The 16041-nt window shown below is 37.7% G+C and overlaps 2 protein-coding genes across 2 annotated transcripts; both read right to left on the bottom strand.

Moving 5' to 3' along the window:
* Positions 1-2340: 2340 nt before the first annotated feature.
* On the bottom strand, positions 2341-5532 carry LOC134246402 (uncharacterized protein K02A2.6-like). Its single transcript, XM_062728765.1, has one exon. The coding sequence runs from the start codon at positions 5530-5532 to the stop codon at positions 2341-2343; it is 3192 nt and encodes a 1063-aa protein (XP_062584749.1).
* A 1554-nt stretch (positions 5533-7086) lies between these two features.
* On the bottom strand, positions 7087-11259 carry LOC134246401 (uncharacterized protein K02A2.6-like). Its single transcript, XM_062728764.1, has one exon. The coding sequence runs from the start codon at positions 11257-11259 to the stop codon at positions 7087-7089; it is 4173 nt and encodes a 1390-aa protein (XP_062584748.1).
* Positions 11260-16041: the final 4782 nt, after the last annotated feature.

Below are 16041 nucleotides of genomic sequence, written 5' to 3'. Positions count from 1 at the left end.
AACACTTACCATCCCCCCTTGAACTTTCTTTTGTGTACGAAATTCTAATATGTAAGCTGTGTCGAGGTTTAATAAAAAATACTTACCTATGTTGAAAGTATTCCAAATGATTTGCTTTTTATGAATTTCAATCTGGTCCCATAAAAAAGACATGAATATGCTTTGCATTGGGTGTGTATCATTACCGCTACATTTTCAAAATTGTCAATACCGCTACACACAAAACTACTGCTACAAAAAGGTTATATTACTGCTACATTTAGAAGTAGACAAAAAATCTACATTACACCTTTCGTTAACCAGCGGCTTTAGCATAAATTACAACATGTATAACGGGTCCTATCGGGGGGAGGGGGGTGGGTTAGGACTTTAGGCAGTATTTTTTTTTTTTACTTTTTTTTTTATTTTCAACCTATTTTATTGAATAAAATCTTTCAAAAAAGTTTAAACCATTATTTTACGGATAAAACAAAAAAGTCTTCACAGAATTGATACATGTATGGCAACACTGCTTTGAAGGCCTTTCGCTTGAGGTAATGCTGTCTGGAAATCTCGCCAATTTTACATTCCACTTTCATTTTTCTCTGACTTTTGTTGTAATTCTCCTTCAGGTCTGAAAAGAACTCATATAATATGTCATTACTGGCAGATTCTAATACGTAACTGTATTGATCTGTAATTGCCCATAGATTTATTGATAATATGTATCGGCGGTAATGATCACCCTAAATTTCGAAGAAAGTTTTACATCTGTAAGAGTTAGGTTTAAGTAATTCAAATGCCTCAACCCCCGGCCCTTGTCCACAGCCAAAATAAGAATCGTGCAAGCATAATGTTCATGTTTTGTGCAGTGTATTTTTTTTTTCTATTTTATTGCTGGTAAAAATAAAACCCGAAATAAATTAATTCATAAAGAATTATTTTTCAAAGCAAAAAAAAAAAAAAACAACAAAAAAAAAACTTGGATATAAATTGATTTCAATGTACTCTCTCTCTCTCCCCCTCTCTCATAAGTTTTAAAACCTGGCTATCTAACAAATAAAGAAAAAAATATTTTAAATGTGCTGAAATTACTGAATGATCAGTGCAATGTAAACTATTAAAATCTTGCTATTTTCTATTTTATAAATTTATAGATTTATATATTTTTTTCTATTTTTTTGTTGTTGTCATATTTAATATATTATTAAAAATAAATTTAAAAAAAAAATATGAAGATTGGTTCAATTTTTTTTAGAGGATTGTACAAGCATTTTATTTTAAAATGATGATGATTAAAACGTGTTTAAGCTGCTGTTAATTAATATACAATGTATTCTTTAAATATTAAATCCGGTAGCAAAGCCATGCAAGACGATTGTTAAGAAATTAAACTTTATCGAATGAGGAAAAAAACGTACACTTGCATCGAAATTCCCTATCTGGTACCTCTCTTGTACCTCGAGTTATCTCTCTTATTTTTATTCATAGAAAATCTATCCTACTCTTTTCGAATTGTGAAGCCTTTAGAAGAATTATACTTTAAAGTTTAATTTCTTTCTTGAGAAGAATTTAACAGAGCTTCATTTTTATACCAAATATATGTACATCGCATAAAAACAAAATATACGAAAGTTAGCCTGCACCGGTGATTCAATGTTTACATGTTGTGAATGGTGGAGCGGATCAAAATCCTTTTACGATATTATATTTATTTCCGTGTGTAGTACAACACATGCATGAAATCTCAAACTGGTCCACATATATCAAATTCGAATTCATTCGTCCATGTATTCAACAAGCCAATTAATCACTGTTGTGTTGCAAAATTCACCATTCAACACGTGGGTCAGCCATAACGGAACTACTTTATTCAATATTCATGCGCAGTACATTCTAATATAAAAACTGTTAATGAAAGATATTAAAGATCCGGAATACATCACATTCCTCCCCTTCATTTAAGATGTACACATTTTTTAAAATTTTACCGTCACTATTCAGTAATAAAATTGTAACATATTTTTACTTTTTCAAGAGTCAATTTCTTTTTGATAGTCACTGATAATGTTCCTGGCTTTTAATATTATGAAAAGCTATTTAGCTTAAAGAAAACAATATCATAAAATGACTAGAATGACCATATGACTAGAACTAATGAACACATTTGCACTTTAACAACAAATACTGATAATAGGAAAGAACCTCTGGTTCTTACTGATTACATGGAGATTATTATGCTCCAAACACTGTGTAATCAGCATAATATTCACAAATTCAGTTTCTTTGGAGCTCGTCTCTCTCTTTGCGGATAGCGTCTAACATCTGGAGTCGGCTCTGTCACGGACGGTTCCTTGGACACTACAGGAGTTTTCGAGACAGCTTGTGAAATCGCATCTTTTCCTTTCGGAGTACGCATTGTTGTTGGAACGGTCGGTCTGACATCAGGAATTTCAATATTTGGTTCCGAATTGGTGTCACTAGTTCCACTACGAAGCTGATCAGCATGACGTCGCCATAGAGTGCCAAGTCCTGTGTCAACTGTGTAAGAAAGCGGTCCGGTACGTGAGTGTCTGCTTTCCTGTAATCTCTGGCCATAACCTTCTCTCCTTCCTTAAATTCTCTAACATTAGAGCGTATGGAAAGTTTCATCTGGTCTTGTCCTGACAAAACTGTATCATTTAAGTTTGGTTTAATGATGTCCAACCTCGTTCGCAAGTTTCTTCCCAACAGCAATTTCGCAGGTGTTTCGTTCGTTAACGAATGTGGTGTAGTGCGGTATTTGAATAAAAATGTGCTCAGCTTATGTTGCATGGATGTTTGGTCTCCCTTAGCGCTCTTCATTGCTTGTTTGAATACCTGAACAAGTCGCTCTGCTTGCCCATTCGTACGAGGGTGATACGGGGCAGAGGTAATATGCTTGATGCCATTTTGTGCAAGAAATAACTGAAATTCCTCCGAAATGAACTGGGGTCCGTTATCTGACACTATCACCTTAGGAAGTCCAAGTTGTGAAAATAAAATTCTCAATTTCTCAATGGTAAGTGTTGCTGTTGTTGATTTCATTGGAAAGATCTCCAGCCATTTAGAATGTGCATCTACGATGAGTAAGAACATAGAGTTCATGAATGGCCCGGCAAAGTCTATATGTAGGCGGTCCCAGGGTTCCTTCGGCCAATCCCAGGGATGCACTGGAGCAGCTTTTGGCATGTTGCTATGTTGCTGGCAACCACCGCAACCGGAACACAAGTTTTCGATATCTTGATCAATTTTAGGCCACCACACATATGATCTTGCGATAGACTTCATTTTGACAATCCCAATGTGACCCTCATGTAAATCTTGTAAAACTCTGTCTCTTAGTTTTTCTGGTACAACAACACGATTTCCCCACATCAAGCAATTCTGGTGACAGGTAAGTTCCTTAAATCTGTAACTGTAAAGACGAAATCTCTCGTCATCTGCAGGTAAGTCATTGTGCCCCTTTGAAACACAGTCCAATACATGTGATAAGACATTATCTCTTTGAGTTCCAAGCTTGACTTGTGCACTAGTAACAGGTAGTTGATCCATTTGAGTATTGTAAAATACTGTTGCTGTGTCTTCATAATCTGATGCTGTCACTGAAAGTGGTAGTCTGCTAAGTCCATCAGCATTACAATGAGATTTGGTGTTTCTGTATTCTATGTCGTAAGTATGTCCAGCCAGATATAGCGCATATCTCTGCAGTCGTGCAGCTGTCATGGCAGGTATTCCAGCACTAGGGTTCAGGATGCTAACCAACGGCTTGTGGTCTGTGACTAATGTGAAACGACGTCCATACAGGTAAGTATGAAATTTAACTACTCCCCAATACAAAGCTAAGGCTTCCTTGTCAATTTGAGAGTATGCTTTTTCAGCCTTGTTAAGTGATCTGGAAGCAAATGCTATTGGTCGTTCAGTTCCATCATCCATTACATGGGAAAGAACACTACCAATTCCATACGGAGAAGCATCGCAGGCTAGCTTGACTGGCTTGTTTGGGTCATAATGACAAAGAACTTGTTCTGACGTCATCATTTCCTTAACTTCTGTGAAGGCCTGCTCACACTGTTTTGTCCATTTCAATGTTTTATCTCCCTGCAGAAGTTCATTCAGTGGACCCAGGACTGTTGACAGGTTTGGTAAGAATGAACGGTAGTAATTAACTAAGCCTAAGAATGATCGGATTTGCTGTAAGTTCTCTGGTCTTGGTGCATTAAGTACAGCGTTGACCTTGTCTGGTGACTTCTTCAGTCCTTCTTCTGATATCATGTGACCACAGTATGACACTTGTTCTTTAAAGAAGTCGCACTTGTCCATGTTAGCTCGTAGACCAAACTTTTCTAATCGTTCTAAAACTGCATCAAGGTTCGGAAGGTGCTCTTCATCTGTTTTCCCGGTTATGATCATGTCATCTAAGACACATGATGTAAACGGTATCCCTTGTAACACTTGGTCCATGGCACGTTGCCATATAGCTGGGGCAGCAGCCACACCAAACTGTAGACGTGTGTACTGGAATAAGCCCTTGTGTGTATTCATTGTCATTAGTTCTCTGGACGACTCATCTACTTGCATCTGGTTGTAGGCTTGTGTCAATTCTATCTTAGAAAACTTCCTTCCTCCTGCTAGTGATGCAAATATATCCTGAATTCGAGGTAACGGATACTGGTCCACCTTCATCACTGGATTGATGGTTACCTTGTAGTCTCCACACAGGCGTACTTGACCATTTTTCTTCACTACAGGAACAACAGGTGATGCCCATTTACTGTGAGTAACCGACTTGATTATGCCCTCTTTTTCCAAGCGTTTAAGTTCTTCCTCGACTTTTGGCTTTAGGGAATAAGGTACGGGTCTAGCCTTACAGAATTTTGGTTGAGCACTATCTTCCAGGTACAATGAAGCTGTAATTCCTTCCAGTTTTCCAATCTCGGATCTGAAAATGGCTCGATGTTTGTCGAGAATTTCCTTTAACATAGTGTCAGTTTTCTGTGTAGTCTGTTGTAGCTTTAATACTTTCACTTCATGCCAGTTCACTTTAAACTGTGATAGTCCATCACGACCAAAGAGTGCGGGTCCATTTTGTCTCACTACTACTAGATCCATGTTTCCCTGTTGCTGATTCAACGTCACTGGTACATGTACTGTGCCTAGAGGACTAATATTCTCACCCGTAAAAGTCTTGAGTTTTATTTTGGTCCCCTGAAGTGGTACGTCACTGAGATTTTGTTTATAGAACGTCTCAGGTATGATAGATACAGACGATCCAGTATCTAGCTCCATGTTAATAGGTTGTCCTTTGATCCTCAGCTTTAGGATAATTGGGTCAACTTTGTTCATATTGTTAACAGTATGCACATGTAACATAGGTTCAAACTGATGTTCATCATGCTCATCATTGTCATTTAGGAAGTTCACCTTTTTCCCAGTCCTTCTCTCTGCATCCTTCTTTTTCTTTAAACATGCTCTCTCTATGTGACCTTTCTTCGAACAGTAACGACAAATACTGTTTACATGTTTACAGTTCATGACGCTGTGTTCGCCACCACATCTCCAGCAGTCCTTGTGTGTACGTTGTGCTGGGGCTGGCATCTTCTGTGACTGAGGTTTTGCTGAGATTTTGATTTCTGGCTAGGCCTACCATTAAGATTTACCTTGTGAACTGTACCAGTGTTTCTTTGCTCTCGAAGCTCTGTCGCGTCTCGTCCTGCGGTCTCCATTGCGTGCGCAATTTTCACTGCAGTATCTAGTGTTAGTGCTGGCTCAGCAAGTAACTTTTTCTGGACAGATTCGCTGTTAATACCACACACAAACCGGTCTCTTATAGTGTCATTGAGAGTCTCTCCAAAATTGCAATGTATGGACAGTTTTCTGAGTTCCGCCACATATGACAACACAGTTTCACTTGACCGTTGTTCTCGTTTGTGGAATCTGAATCGCTCCGCAATAACGGAGGGCTTTGGACACAGATGTCTATTCAAATGTTCAAGAATCTGTTGGTAAGTGAGATTTGCAGGCTTAGTAGGTGCAACAATGTTCTTTAATAGCCCGTACGTTTTAGGTCCTATAACAGCTAAGAATGACGGCACTAATAAATCTTCAGAAACCCCGTTTGCCTTAAAATAGAGGTCGACCCGTTCTGTGTAAACATCCCATGTCTCGAGTGATTCGTCGAATGATCCAATCTTACCGATTGATCTGACCTGTATTATTTGTGCAGCGTTTTCTTCTTCACCCATACCGTATCAATCTGTATGTTTGTCGACTCTAAACTACCATCCTCGTCGCCAAAATGTTGTGTTGCAAAATTCACCATTCAACACGTGGGTCAGCCATAACAGAACTACTTTATTCAATATTCATGCGCAGTACATTCTAATATAAAAACTGTTAATGAAAGATATTAAAGATCCGGAATACATCACAATCACATTGTCTGAAGCTTTTGGCATAAATAGTTATTTTATTATTACTGTCTTCGAGGTATAAATATTAGCTACAACTGTACTAGTAAAGGAACCGATCTGGGATAAAATTCTGTCTTTTTTAAAAAGTAGAACTAGTGGACAAAAGGATTTGGACACAGGACAAATATGCGAATGAAATTCTATTATCAATATTCAGACCTACGATAAAGTTAGTGTCAAAAACGTAAACACGTGGTAAAAAACCAGAAGTCTCTGTCGAGACTGAAGCTCTACTTGTAACGTTTATTCAGTAAACATCAACATACTATATTGAACATCGAACCCGATCATAATTAAGACATGGTAGATTTAGTTAACACTTATCGTTACATCCCCTTTCTCAAGATTTTTCTTAAAAATTATGAATTCACAAACCGAGCATTTTTCAAATGTAAATTATACATAAAGCTTAATTCATCAAAGTCCCATGATAGTCTATATTGTCCAGAATTTGAATGTCAGAGTATTAAAAATAATTACTGGGTTCCAATAACATACAAACAAACTAAACTGTTATGCAACTACTTGTAGCAACATATAAAACAAAATGACTAGATTTCTTTGGAAACCTGAGGTAGACAAGGTATTATTATGACCTTATCACTATCTACCTCTCCTACACAAAACACTCATCATTACACACGAAATCCTGATACTTCTGTGGAGGTTTGATTTCGCGGCCACTCCTTGTATGACGTTTGCCCGATACTTCAGATGTTGGATTTGGTAAAGGACATGTTTTGGCTGGTATGATACTCTTGTCAACTATCGGTGTGTTCCGTGCTTGTAATGTACTCTGAACTGGGGTTTCCACTCTGTCCATGTCTCTGTTAGTAGAAACACTAGTCTCCAAATTGTCTTTATTTACATCAGGGAACAAACTGGTGTTTCTGGGTAAGTCTTCCTTAGAAAACGGTTCCCTGCTAAGTCGTAGATGTTTTCGATTTCTCCTATATACGCGTCCATCTTCTGTACGAACTTCATAGGAGCGAATATCCACTTGATCTCTTACTTGTGCTTTTGTCCACGACTTCTCTCTCCCGAATGGACGAATTCGTACAGTGTCTCCCGCATGTAATTTCTGCAATTCCTTTGTGCCGCAGTTATAGTAGCTAGCTTCTTTTCCTTTCCTCTTGTACAGCTTCCTGGAGATCCCACTGGAATTATGAGTTTTCAACTGCTTTGAGGAAAGTGTGAGTCTAGTCCTGGTTCTCCTGCCAAACAGTCTTTCTGCAGCTGAAAATCCAATGGTCTCACTTGGTGTATTTCTCCAGTCCAAAAGTGCTAAGAAAGGATCTTTCTGGTCAAGGACACATTTGCGCATTAGAGCCTTAGCAATCTTGACTGCGTTTTCTGCTTTTCCATTTGACTGAGGGTAACGAGGAGATGAAGTCCTGTGCTCGAACTCGTACTTTTCAGCAAAATTCTGAAATTCTCTACTGTTGAATGGTGGCCCATTATCAGATATAATAACATCCGGAATGCCATGACGCGCTATCTGAGCTTTCATCTTTGTAATGACTTCCTTGCCAGTCTTTCCATGTAATCTGTCTATTTCGAAGAAATCTGAGAAATAGTCTGCACATATAAGGTAGTCATTTCCGTCAAACTCAAATAAGTCACAACCAACTTTTTCCCAGGCTCTCTTTGGGATATCATGTGAAATCATTGGTTCCTTTGGCTGGTCAGGCTGACATGAACTACAAATTTCACAACACTGTATATAATTCTCAATGTCATTGTTCATATTGGGCCAATACACTGTCTCTCGTGCCCTTCTTAGGCATCCTTGTATTCCAATATGTGTTTCGTGAACCCTCTCAATAATGTCTCTGCGAACTCTATCAGGAATCACAACTCTCTCCCCTTTGAATACTAGGCCGTCCTGGATGACAAGTTCATCTCTGAATGGGAAGTAACACTGAACTTTATCTGGAAGTTCATCCTTGCAGTCTGGCCATCCCGACTTGATGACATGTTTCAACAACTTCATTGTTTCATCCTCCTCAGACGCTTCTTTTATTTTCATGATCTTTGCTTCGGATATTGATATGTAGCTCCTCTGATCAATATCGAATATGCTTGCTTTCTCCATATCTTCTTCTGATGCTGGTAGATAAGCTCTGCTTAGCGTATCTGCTAAGTACATCTCTGCACCTTTCTTATAGACTATCTCGTAATCAAACTTCTGGAGTCGCAATAGCATCCTCTGAAGTCTCCTAGGTGCCATCACAAGACTCTTCCTTTGAATGATTTCAAGCGGCTTATGATCTGACTCTATCTTGACGTGACGACCATACGTGTAATTCTCAAAACGCTCGAGTCCAAAAACTACGGCTAGCAATTCTTTCTCAATTTGTGCATAATTGCACTCTGTCTGGGTCAATGCTCTCGAAGCATACACAACCGGATGTCCATCCTGCATCAAACAAGCCCCTAATCCATTCTGCGATGCATCACACTGTAGTATTGTCTCTTTATTTGGATCAAAGAAACTCAAGACTGGTGCTTCTGACAAAATCTTCTTAATAGTGCTGAAGGCATTTCCATGGACTTGCTCATCCCAATGAAAATAAGTGTCACTTTTCAACAAGTCCCGAAGCGTAGAAGTAACTTCTGAAAGATTGGGTACAAATTTCTGCACAAAATTGACCATTCCTAACAAACGCTGTACTGCTTGTCTGTCTGTAGGAGTAGGCATCTCTCTAATTGCTTGTACTTTACTTGGATCAGCACTCAGTCCCTGCTTTGAAATAACATGTCCAAGGTAAGACACTGATGTAAGTCCTAATTTCAGTTTGTCAAGGTTCAGTTTAATGTTCTTCTGCTTACATCGGTCCATCAACTCAATTAGCTTTCGATTATGGTCTCTAATCGCCTCTTCATCTGTGTCTCCACAACCGTAGACAAGTATATCATCGTGAATTGCTTTGGTTCCATTCAAACCCTCAAGTGCTTCATCCATCCTCCTCTGAAATTCTTCAGGTGCTGGTGCTATGCCAAAAGGCATCCTCAACCAACGGTAACGTCCCCAGGGTGTTCCAAATGTTGTTAGGAAACTACTGGTTTTGTCGAGCAGGACATGCCAAAATCCGTCCTTCGCGTCCACCACTGAGAAAATCCTGGCCTTTGTCAAATCTGGTAGGATGTCTTCTATTGTTGGAGTGGGGTAATGATTCCTCTGAAGTGCTACATTTAGGGGTTTCGGATCAATACAAAGTCTAATTGCCCCATTTGACTTCCTCGCTACAACCATGGATGATATCCAGTCAGTTGGAGTCGTTACTGGAGAGATAACTCCTAGATTCTGTAGCCGATCAAGTTCTTTCTTTAGATCCGACTTGAGCGATAGTGGCACTTTCCTGGTAGGTATCTTTGTTGGCTGCACAGTAGTGTCAATCCTGAGGTGTAACTCCCCTTCAAGTTTTCCAAGTCCATCAAATAATGTTGGATACTGTTGTTTCAAATGTTCTTTGGTAAGAGGCTCTGTAGTGTCACTACACTTTCCACCAATCTGTGCGACAAAGTTCTGCTCATTCACAGTGATAAGTTTCATCGATTGTATCGCCGATACTCCAAGAATAGGGTTAAGTTCTGTTCCTGACACTATCACAAATTCAACGCTGTACTTTTTTCTGTTTCTAGGATTGCGAACAGTCAGCCTTCTTTTCCCCAATGGCTTCGTCTCACTCTTGTTGTACATCACTAATGTCATATTAGTTTCTGTCAGGTTCTCGTGGTCATTACACAGCTTCTTGTACAATGTGTCAGGTAGAATATTCACACTAGATCCACAATCCAACTGAAAATGTACTGTTTTGTCATTGATAAGCATCTGGGCTGTAATCTTCTTTTTCTTGTTGACATTGTGTACCTCTTCGACAGTGAGAACATATTCACATTCACTGGATGATGAATAGTCATTCACATCATGTACCGATTTCTTTGACTGTGGCCTTCTGCCAGGTCGGAACTTTTTCTGCTGCTTAGTGTTCCCTTGTTTACACACACGAGCAAAGTGATTCTTGCGTCTGCATGAAGAACACTCTTTGCCATAAGCCGGACAATCTGCTTTATCCTTACGGTGTCGTAAACCACAGTACTCACAGCTTACTTCTTGTTTGTCTCTAGGACCCTTCTTCTGTTTATCTGACACTGGTTTAGTTTTCTTCACAAACTGCACTTCTTCTATCGCTCGAAGTTGTGAACTTGACTTCTCACTAGCTCTACAAATGTCAACACAACGTTGTAAGTCTAAACCTTTCTCCTGTAACAGTTTCTTTCTTGTGTGATTGTCCCTAATCCCGAGCACGATCCTATCTCGAATCATTTCTTCTTCTAAAGCACCGAATCTACAGGTTTTCACAAGTGTGCGTAATGAAGCAACATAACTGTCAATAGTTTCATTTAACTCTTGTTCTCTTTTGTTGAACGTGTATCGTTCGTATATCACATTCGTCTGACCTATGCAGAAGTCTTCTAGTACTTGTAGTACTTTGATGATATCTTTACGATCTTCATCGTTGTTGAACTTGAGGCCATCGTAAACAGATAATGCCTCTGCACCTAAGCATGTTAATAAAGTTGCTACACGCAATTCATTATTCTTATCTTTCAGTCCGGTTGCAATTTCATAGTTCTCCCATACCCGTTTAAAATGGCGCCAATTCGTAGCCAAGTTTCCTCGAATGTCCAATTTCGCTGGAAACGGTATATTTGTCGGGACATACACTCTCTGCGGTGCCGCTGCAACACCATCTGCCTGATTTTCACCATCTCCGTTACTCATGCCGAATAGGAGGGATAGCATTCACCAAAATCAATGGTGCACGTGTACTTCTGACACCATGTAACGTTTATTCAGTAAACATCAACATACTATATTGAACATCGAACCCGATCATAATTAAGACATGGTAGATTTAGTTAACACTTATCGTTACACTACTGGTTTGAACTTATAGCAAAGGAAGAGAAAAGTACTTAAGCAGCTGGGATTTGAAACTAAATAGAATAATGATCGTTGATAAAGTCTCTTTAAGTTTATGTTCTTAGTGTAGTCTACTTGTGTGCCAAGTTATACTGAAATCAGACCAAAACTGTAGGAGGAGAAGCATTTTGAAACAATTTTACAGACATTTCCATTTTTAGTAACCACGGCAACACCGTTCATCAAAATTAAAATTCGATACACAGAATTATGTATCTTAGTGTATTCTACTTATGTGCCAAGTTATATTGAAATCAGACATAAACTGTAGGAGGAGTAGCATTTTGAAACAATTTTACAGATATTTCTATTTTTAGTAACCACAGCAACACCGTTCATCGAAATCAAAAACCGATAAACAGAATTATGTATCTTAGTGTATTCTACTTGTGTGCCAAGTTATAGTGAAATCAAACCAAATCTGTAGGAGGGGTAGCATTTTGAAAGAATTTCACAGAAATTTCTATTTTTAATAACCACGGCAACACCGTTCATCAAAATCAAACACCGATATACAGAATTATGTATCTTAGTGTATTCTACTTGTTTGCCAAGTAATACTGAAATCAGACCAAAACTGTAGGAGGAGTAGCATTTTGAAAGAATTTAACAGAAATTTCTATTTTTAGTAACCACGGCAACACCGTTCATTGAAATCAAAAACCGATACACAGAATTATGTATCTTAGTGTAGTCTACTTGTGTGCCAAGTTATAATGAAATCAAACCAAAACTGTAGGAGGAGTAGCATTTTGAAAGAATTTCACAGAAATTTCTATTTTTAGTAACCACGGCAACACCGTTCATCAAAATCAAAAACCGATACACAGAATTATGTATCTTAGCGTAGTCTACTTGTGTGCCAAGTTATATTGAAATTAGACCAAAACTGTAGGAGGAGTAGCATTTTGAAAAATTGTTTACAGACAGACAGACGGACAGACGGACAGACGGACGGACGCCGGACGCATTACTATCGCATAAGCTCTTCTGGTCTCTGACCAGTAGAGCTAAAAAATCTGCGTTGACACTCGCCGTCGATCTGCAACGTCACGTCTTTATGACGTTATTTCTCTGTTTTGATAAAAATGCCATAAGGACCCTTTTCTTACAGGCGCAATCATTTATGAAATGTTAAATAACATGATCACACCCGGTGAGGCCTGAAAATTTACCAATGAGTTTTACCGTTAGGTCAAAGTGCGGCTGGCTAAAGGTTAAAGCACAAGGTTGAAATTTATATCAATTGAACTTTCACGTTTATTTACAACTCCCATGTTGTAGAAAGATATTAGGATTTGATTGTTTGGAAATGTTCATTCATTTTTTTTAAACCTGTCGCATTTTAGATCTCGTGAATCTTCAACACACTTGTATGAATAAATAAACATAAGAATATGCACAAAGATGAAAAGTTAAGTTTAGTTTATCCGCTTTCCAAAAATGTAAGATTTTGTTTTACACAATAATATAATTTTTTTTTGTTTTAAGATGCTAAAATGAATTTTGTTTCAATTCTTAATTGCACACGGTGATCATCTCAGGTCGCTACTATGTGTGATATGAATTCATTTGAATAAAATTTTTGTTGAGTTTGTGCTCAATTCGTGCAAGTTTGTGCTTGCTTTGCTATTACATCTTAGCGAGTTTGTGCTCGCATAAGTATGGCAGAATCTATTGTTGAGTTTGTGCTCAATTCATGCAAGTTTGTGCTTGCTTTTCCATGATATTCATAGTGAGTTTGTGCTCGCATTAATATGGCAGAATCTATTGTTGAGTTTGTGCTCAATTCATGCAAGTTTGTGCTTGCTTAGTTTGCCATGATATTCATAGCGAGATTGTGCTCGCATTAATATGGCAGAATATATTGTTGAGTTTGTGCTCGATTCATGCAAGTTTGTGCTGGCTTTGCCATTACATTTTTGCGAGTTTGTGCTCGCATTAGTATGGCAGAATCTATTTTGAGTTTGTGCTCAATTTATGCAAGTTTGTGCTTGCTTTGCCATTTCATCTTTGCGAGTTTGTGCTCGCATTGGTATGGCAGATTCCATTATTGAGTTTGTGCTCAATTCATGTATGTGCATGCTTTATCATTACATCTTTGCGAGTTTGTGCTTGTATTGGTATGGCAGAATTTATTGTTATGTTTGTGCTCAATTCATGTAAGTATGCCCTTGCTTTTCCATTACATCTTTGGGAATTTGTGCTTGTATTGGTATGGCAGATTTTATTATTGTTATTGTTATGTTATTGTTATTGTTATGTTTGTGCTCAATTCATGTACGTTTGTGCTTGCTTTGCCATTACATCTTTGCGAGTTTGTGCTCGCATTAGTATGTTATTTAATAACTACATTCTGCTTATATTGGGAATATGTGCTTACTTTTTGCTTATAAAGAAAATGGTTGCTTACCACTACACACTGCGAGTTGGCTGTGTTCCTCTCTTTTCAGAAAATGCTGCCTAAATGGAGAAAGTCACCAGCACAGGCAAGTCCAGCTATCTGCCGACATCCATAATTCAAACAGCGATTCAGCCTCACAAACACATGCAGCAGCTAATCCTGCAGACAACTTAAATATTCCGTCAGTCCTTAACACTTTATTTGGAGGTGACAAAGAATTTTGAAAATTGCATCAGTCTGCTCCTTTGTCTTGGCAACAACCCCTACCCGAAATTGTGTAATTCTTTATGGTTCCAGCAAGACTACAAAATGCCAGTTTACAGACTCTCAAAGCTGCTGCTGACTCACCATCCCAAATTTTACATTTATTGTCTAACCAGAGTTAAATGACTTCACTTTATCAGGTTCAAAATTTTGTCTGCCTGTTATCATTTCTGTTTCGTATATTTTAAACAGGGTCAGAATTTGTCTGCCTGTTACCATTTCTGTATTGTATATTTTCTAACAGGGTCAGAATCTGTATGTCTGTTACTATTTCTGTATTGTATATTTTCTAACAGGGTCAGAATCTGTATGCCTGTTACTATTTCTGTATTGTATATTTTCTAACAGGGTCAGAATTTGTCTGCCCGTTACCATTTCGGTATTGTATCTACTCTTACAGGGTCAGAATTTGTCTGCCTGTTACAATTTCTGTATTTTATATTCTCTAACAGGGTCAGAATCTGTATGCCTGTTACCATTTCTGTATTGTATATATTCTAACAGGATCAGAATTTGTGTGCCTGCTACCATTTCTGTATTGTATATTCTCTAACAGGGTCAGAATTTGTCTGCCTGTTACCATTTCCATATTAGAACTTTCCTGCATGTGGTAGAATAGCGGGAAAACATTGTATGATAGAAACATATTTTTTGGAAATACCTGTTTATGGTAGGCATGGCCAAAGGAAGGTCAATGAGAAAGAGTAATTTGTGAGGTGTTGGAGCATTCTAAGCCAGTGCTCCGCAGAACACGCTCGTGTTTTGTTTATATCTATATTTGAATGAATATGTTTACATATGTAATATAAACAATAATATTGTAATATATGATATAAACGACAATATTGTAATTTTTGATTTTGTTTTATTGTACATGTACATCTATGTGTTATTCATACCAAGCACTGCACTGAATGCACGTCCGGCATTCTCCCTTGAGACATTATTTACATAGCAACGGACACAGGTTTTCCATAGTTACTCATATATATGGTTTTTTCCTGGGAGGTTTTTAATGTCTTTGATAGGGATATATTGCATAGCATATAACATATATAGTTAACAAAAATTATATCACTTCATTGATCACATACACATTAATGTATGCCTGTTGGTTACATAATTTGTTATTAAAGAAATGCCAGCTGATCCCACTAAGCTAGCCTGGTTTACAGCAGTGTTGTATTATTTGAGGAGTGTTGTATTATTTGGGGTGTAGTCTGTCAAATAATGTGGGAAGGTTACACTGTATATTTCTAATTTGGGTCAGAATTGGTTGTCTATGTCCCAAAAATTTGATGTATTTGCAATGCATTCAAATTTTGCATTCTTTGTACATATTTTTCATCTTAAATCTTAGTAGGCATAGAAGTTGTCAGCCTGTTTCCATCTAATTTTATAGATTCCCTTGATTTTCAGCTGGACTCCTTTCCTTGGACTCTCAATTATGTAAATGTATCAAGGTTAGTTTTAAATGATTCACAATTTGTATGCCCTGTTATCTTTCAGAATTGTTTATTTAATTTTATATACATTAGGGCAAGTTTCACCATCATTTATAATTTAGTTGCTGATTGCCATCACTTGTTTCTTCCTGTTCAGAATTTTGTATTGGCCTTCTTATGTAAGGCCATGATATACACTTAACAAAACTTCTAAGTGTTCACTTTAATAAATGTATTTATTTAAAAACTACTTTATAGAATGATATGATATTTTCACACTATTACAACAAATGAGTCTTCTCAACAATTGTAGAGAGAAAATTCAATATCATCGATGAAAACCAATGTTCCGTGACGAAGCTTAAAAACAATAAATCTGTACTTTGATGCACGTGTTTTGTGTAATAAGCATCTTTTGTCATCATTATCAAATTGTTTCACTAAAAAACACAAAACATTGGCAAAATA

This window comes from Saccostrea cucullata, unplaced genomic scaffold, assembly GCF_032062105.1.
Source record: "Saccostrea cucullata isolate Sc308-1 unplaced genomic scaffold, CSIRO_AGI_Scuc_v1 ctg6435, whole genome shotgun sequence".
NCBI lineage: Eukaryota > Metazoa > Mollusca > Bivalvia > Ostreida > Ostreidae > Saccostrea > Saccostrea cuccullata.
This window is presented reverse-complemented; position numbering and strand designations above follow the sequence as displayed.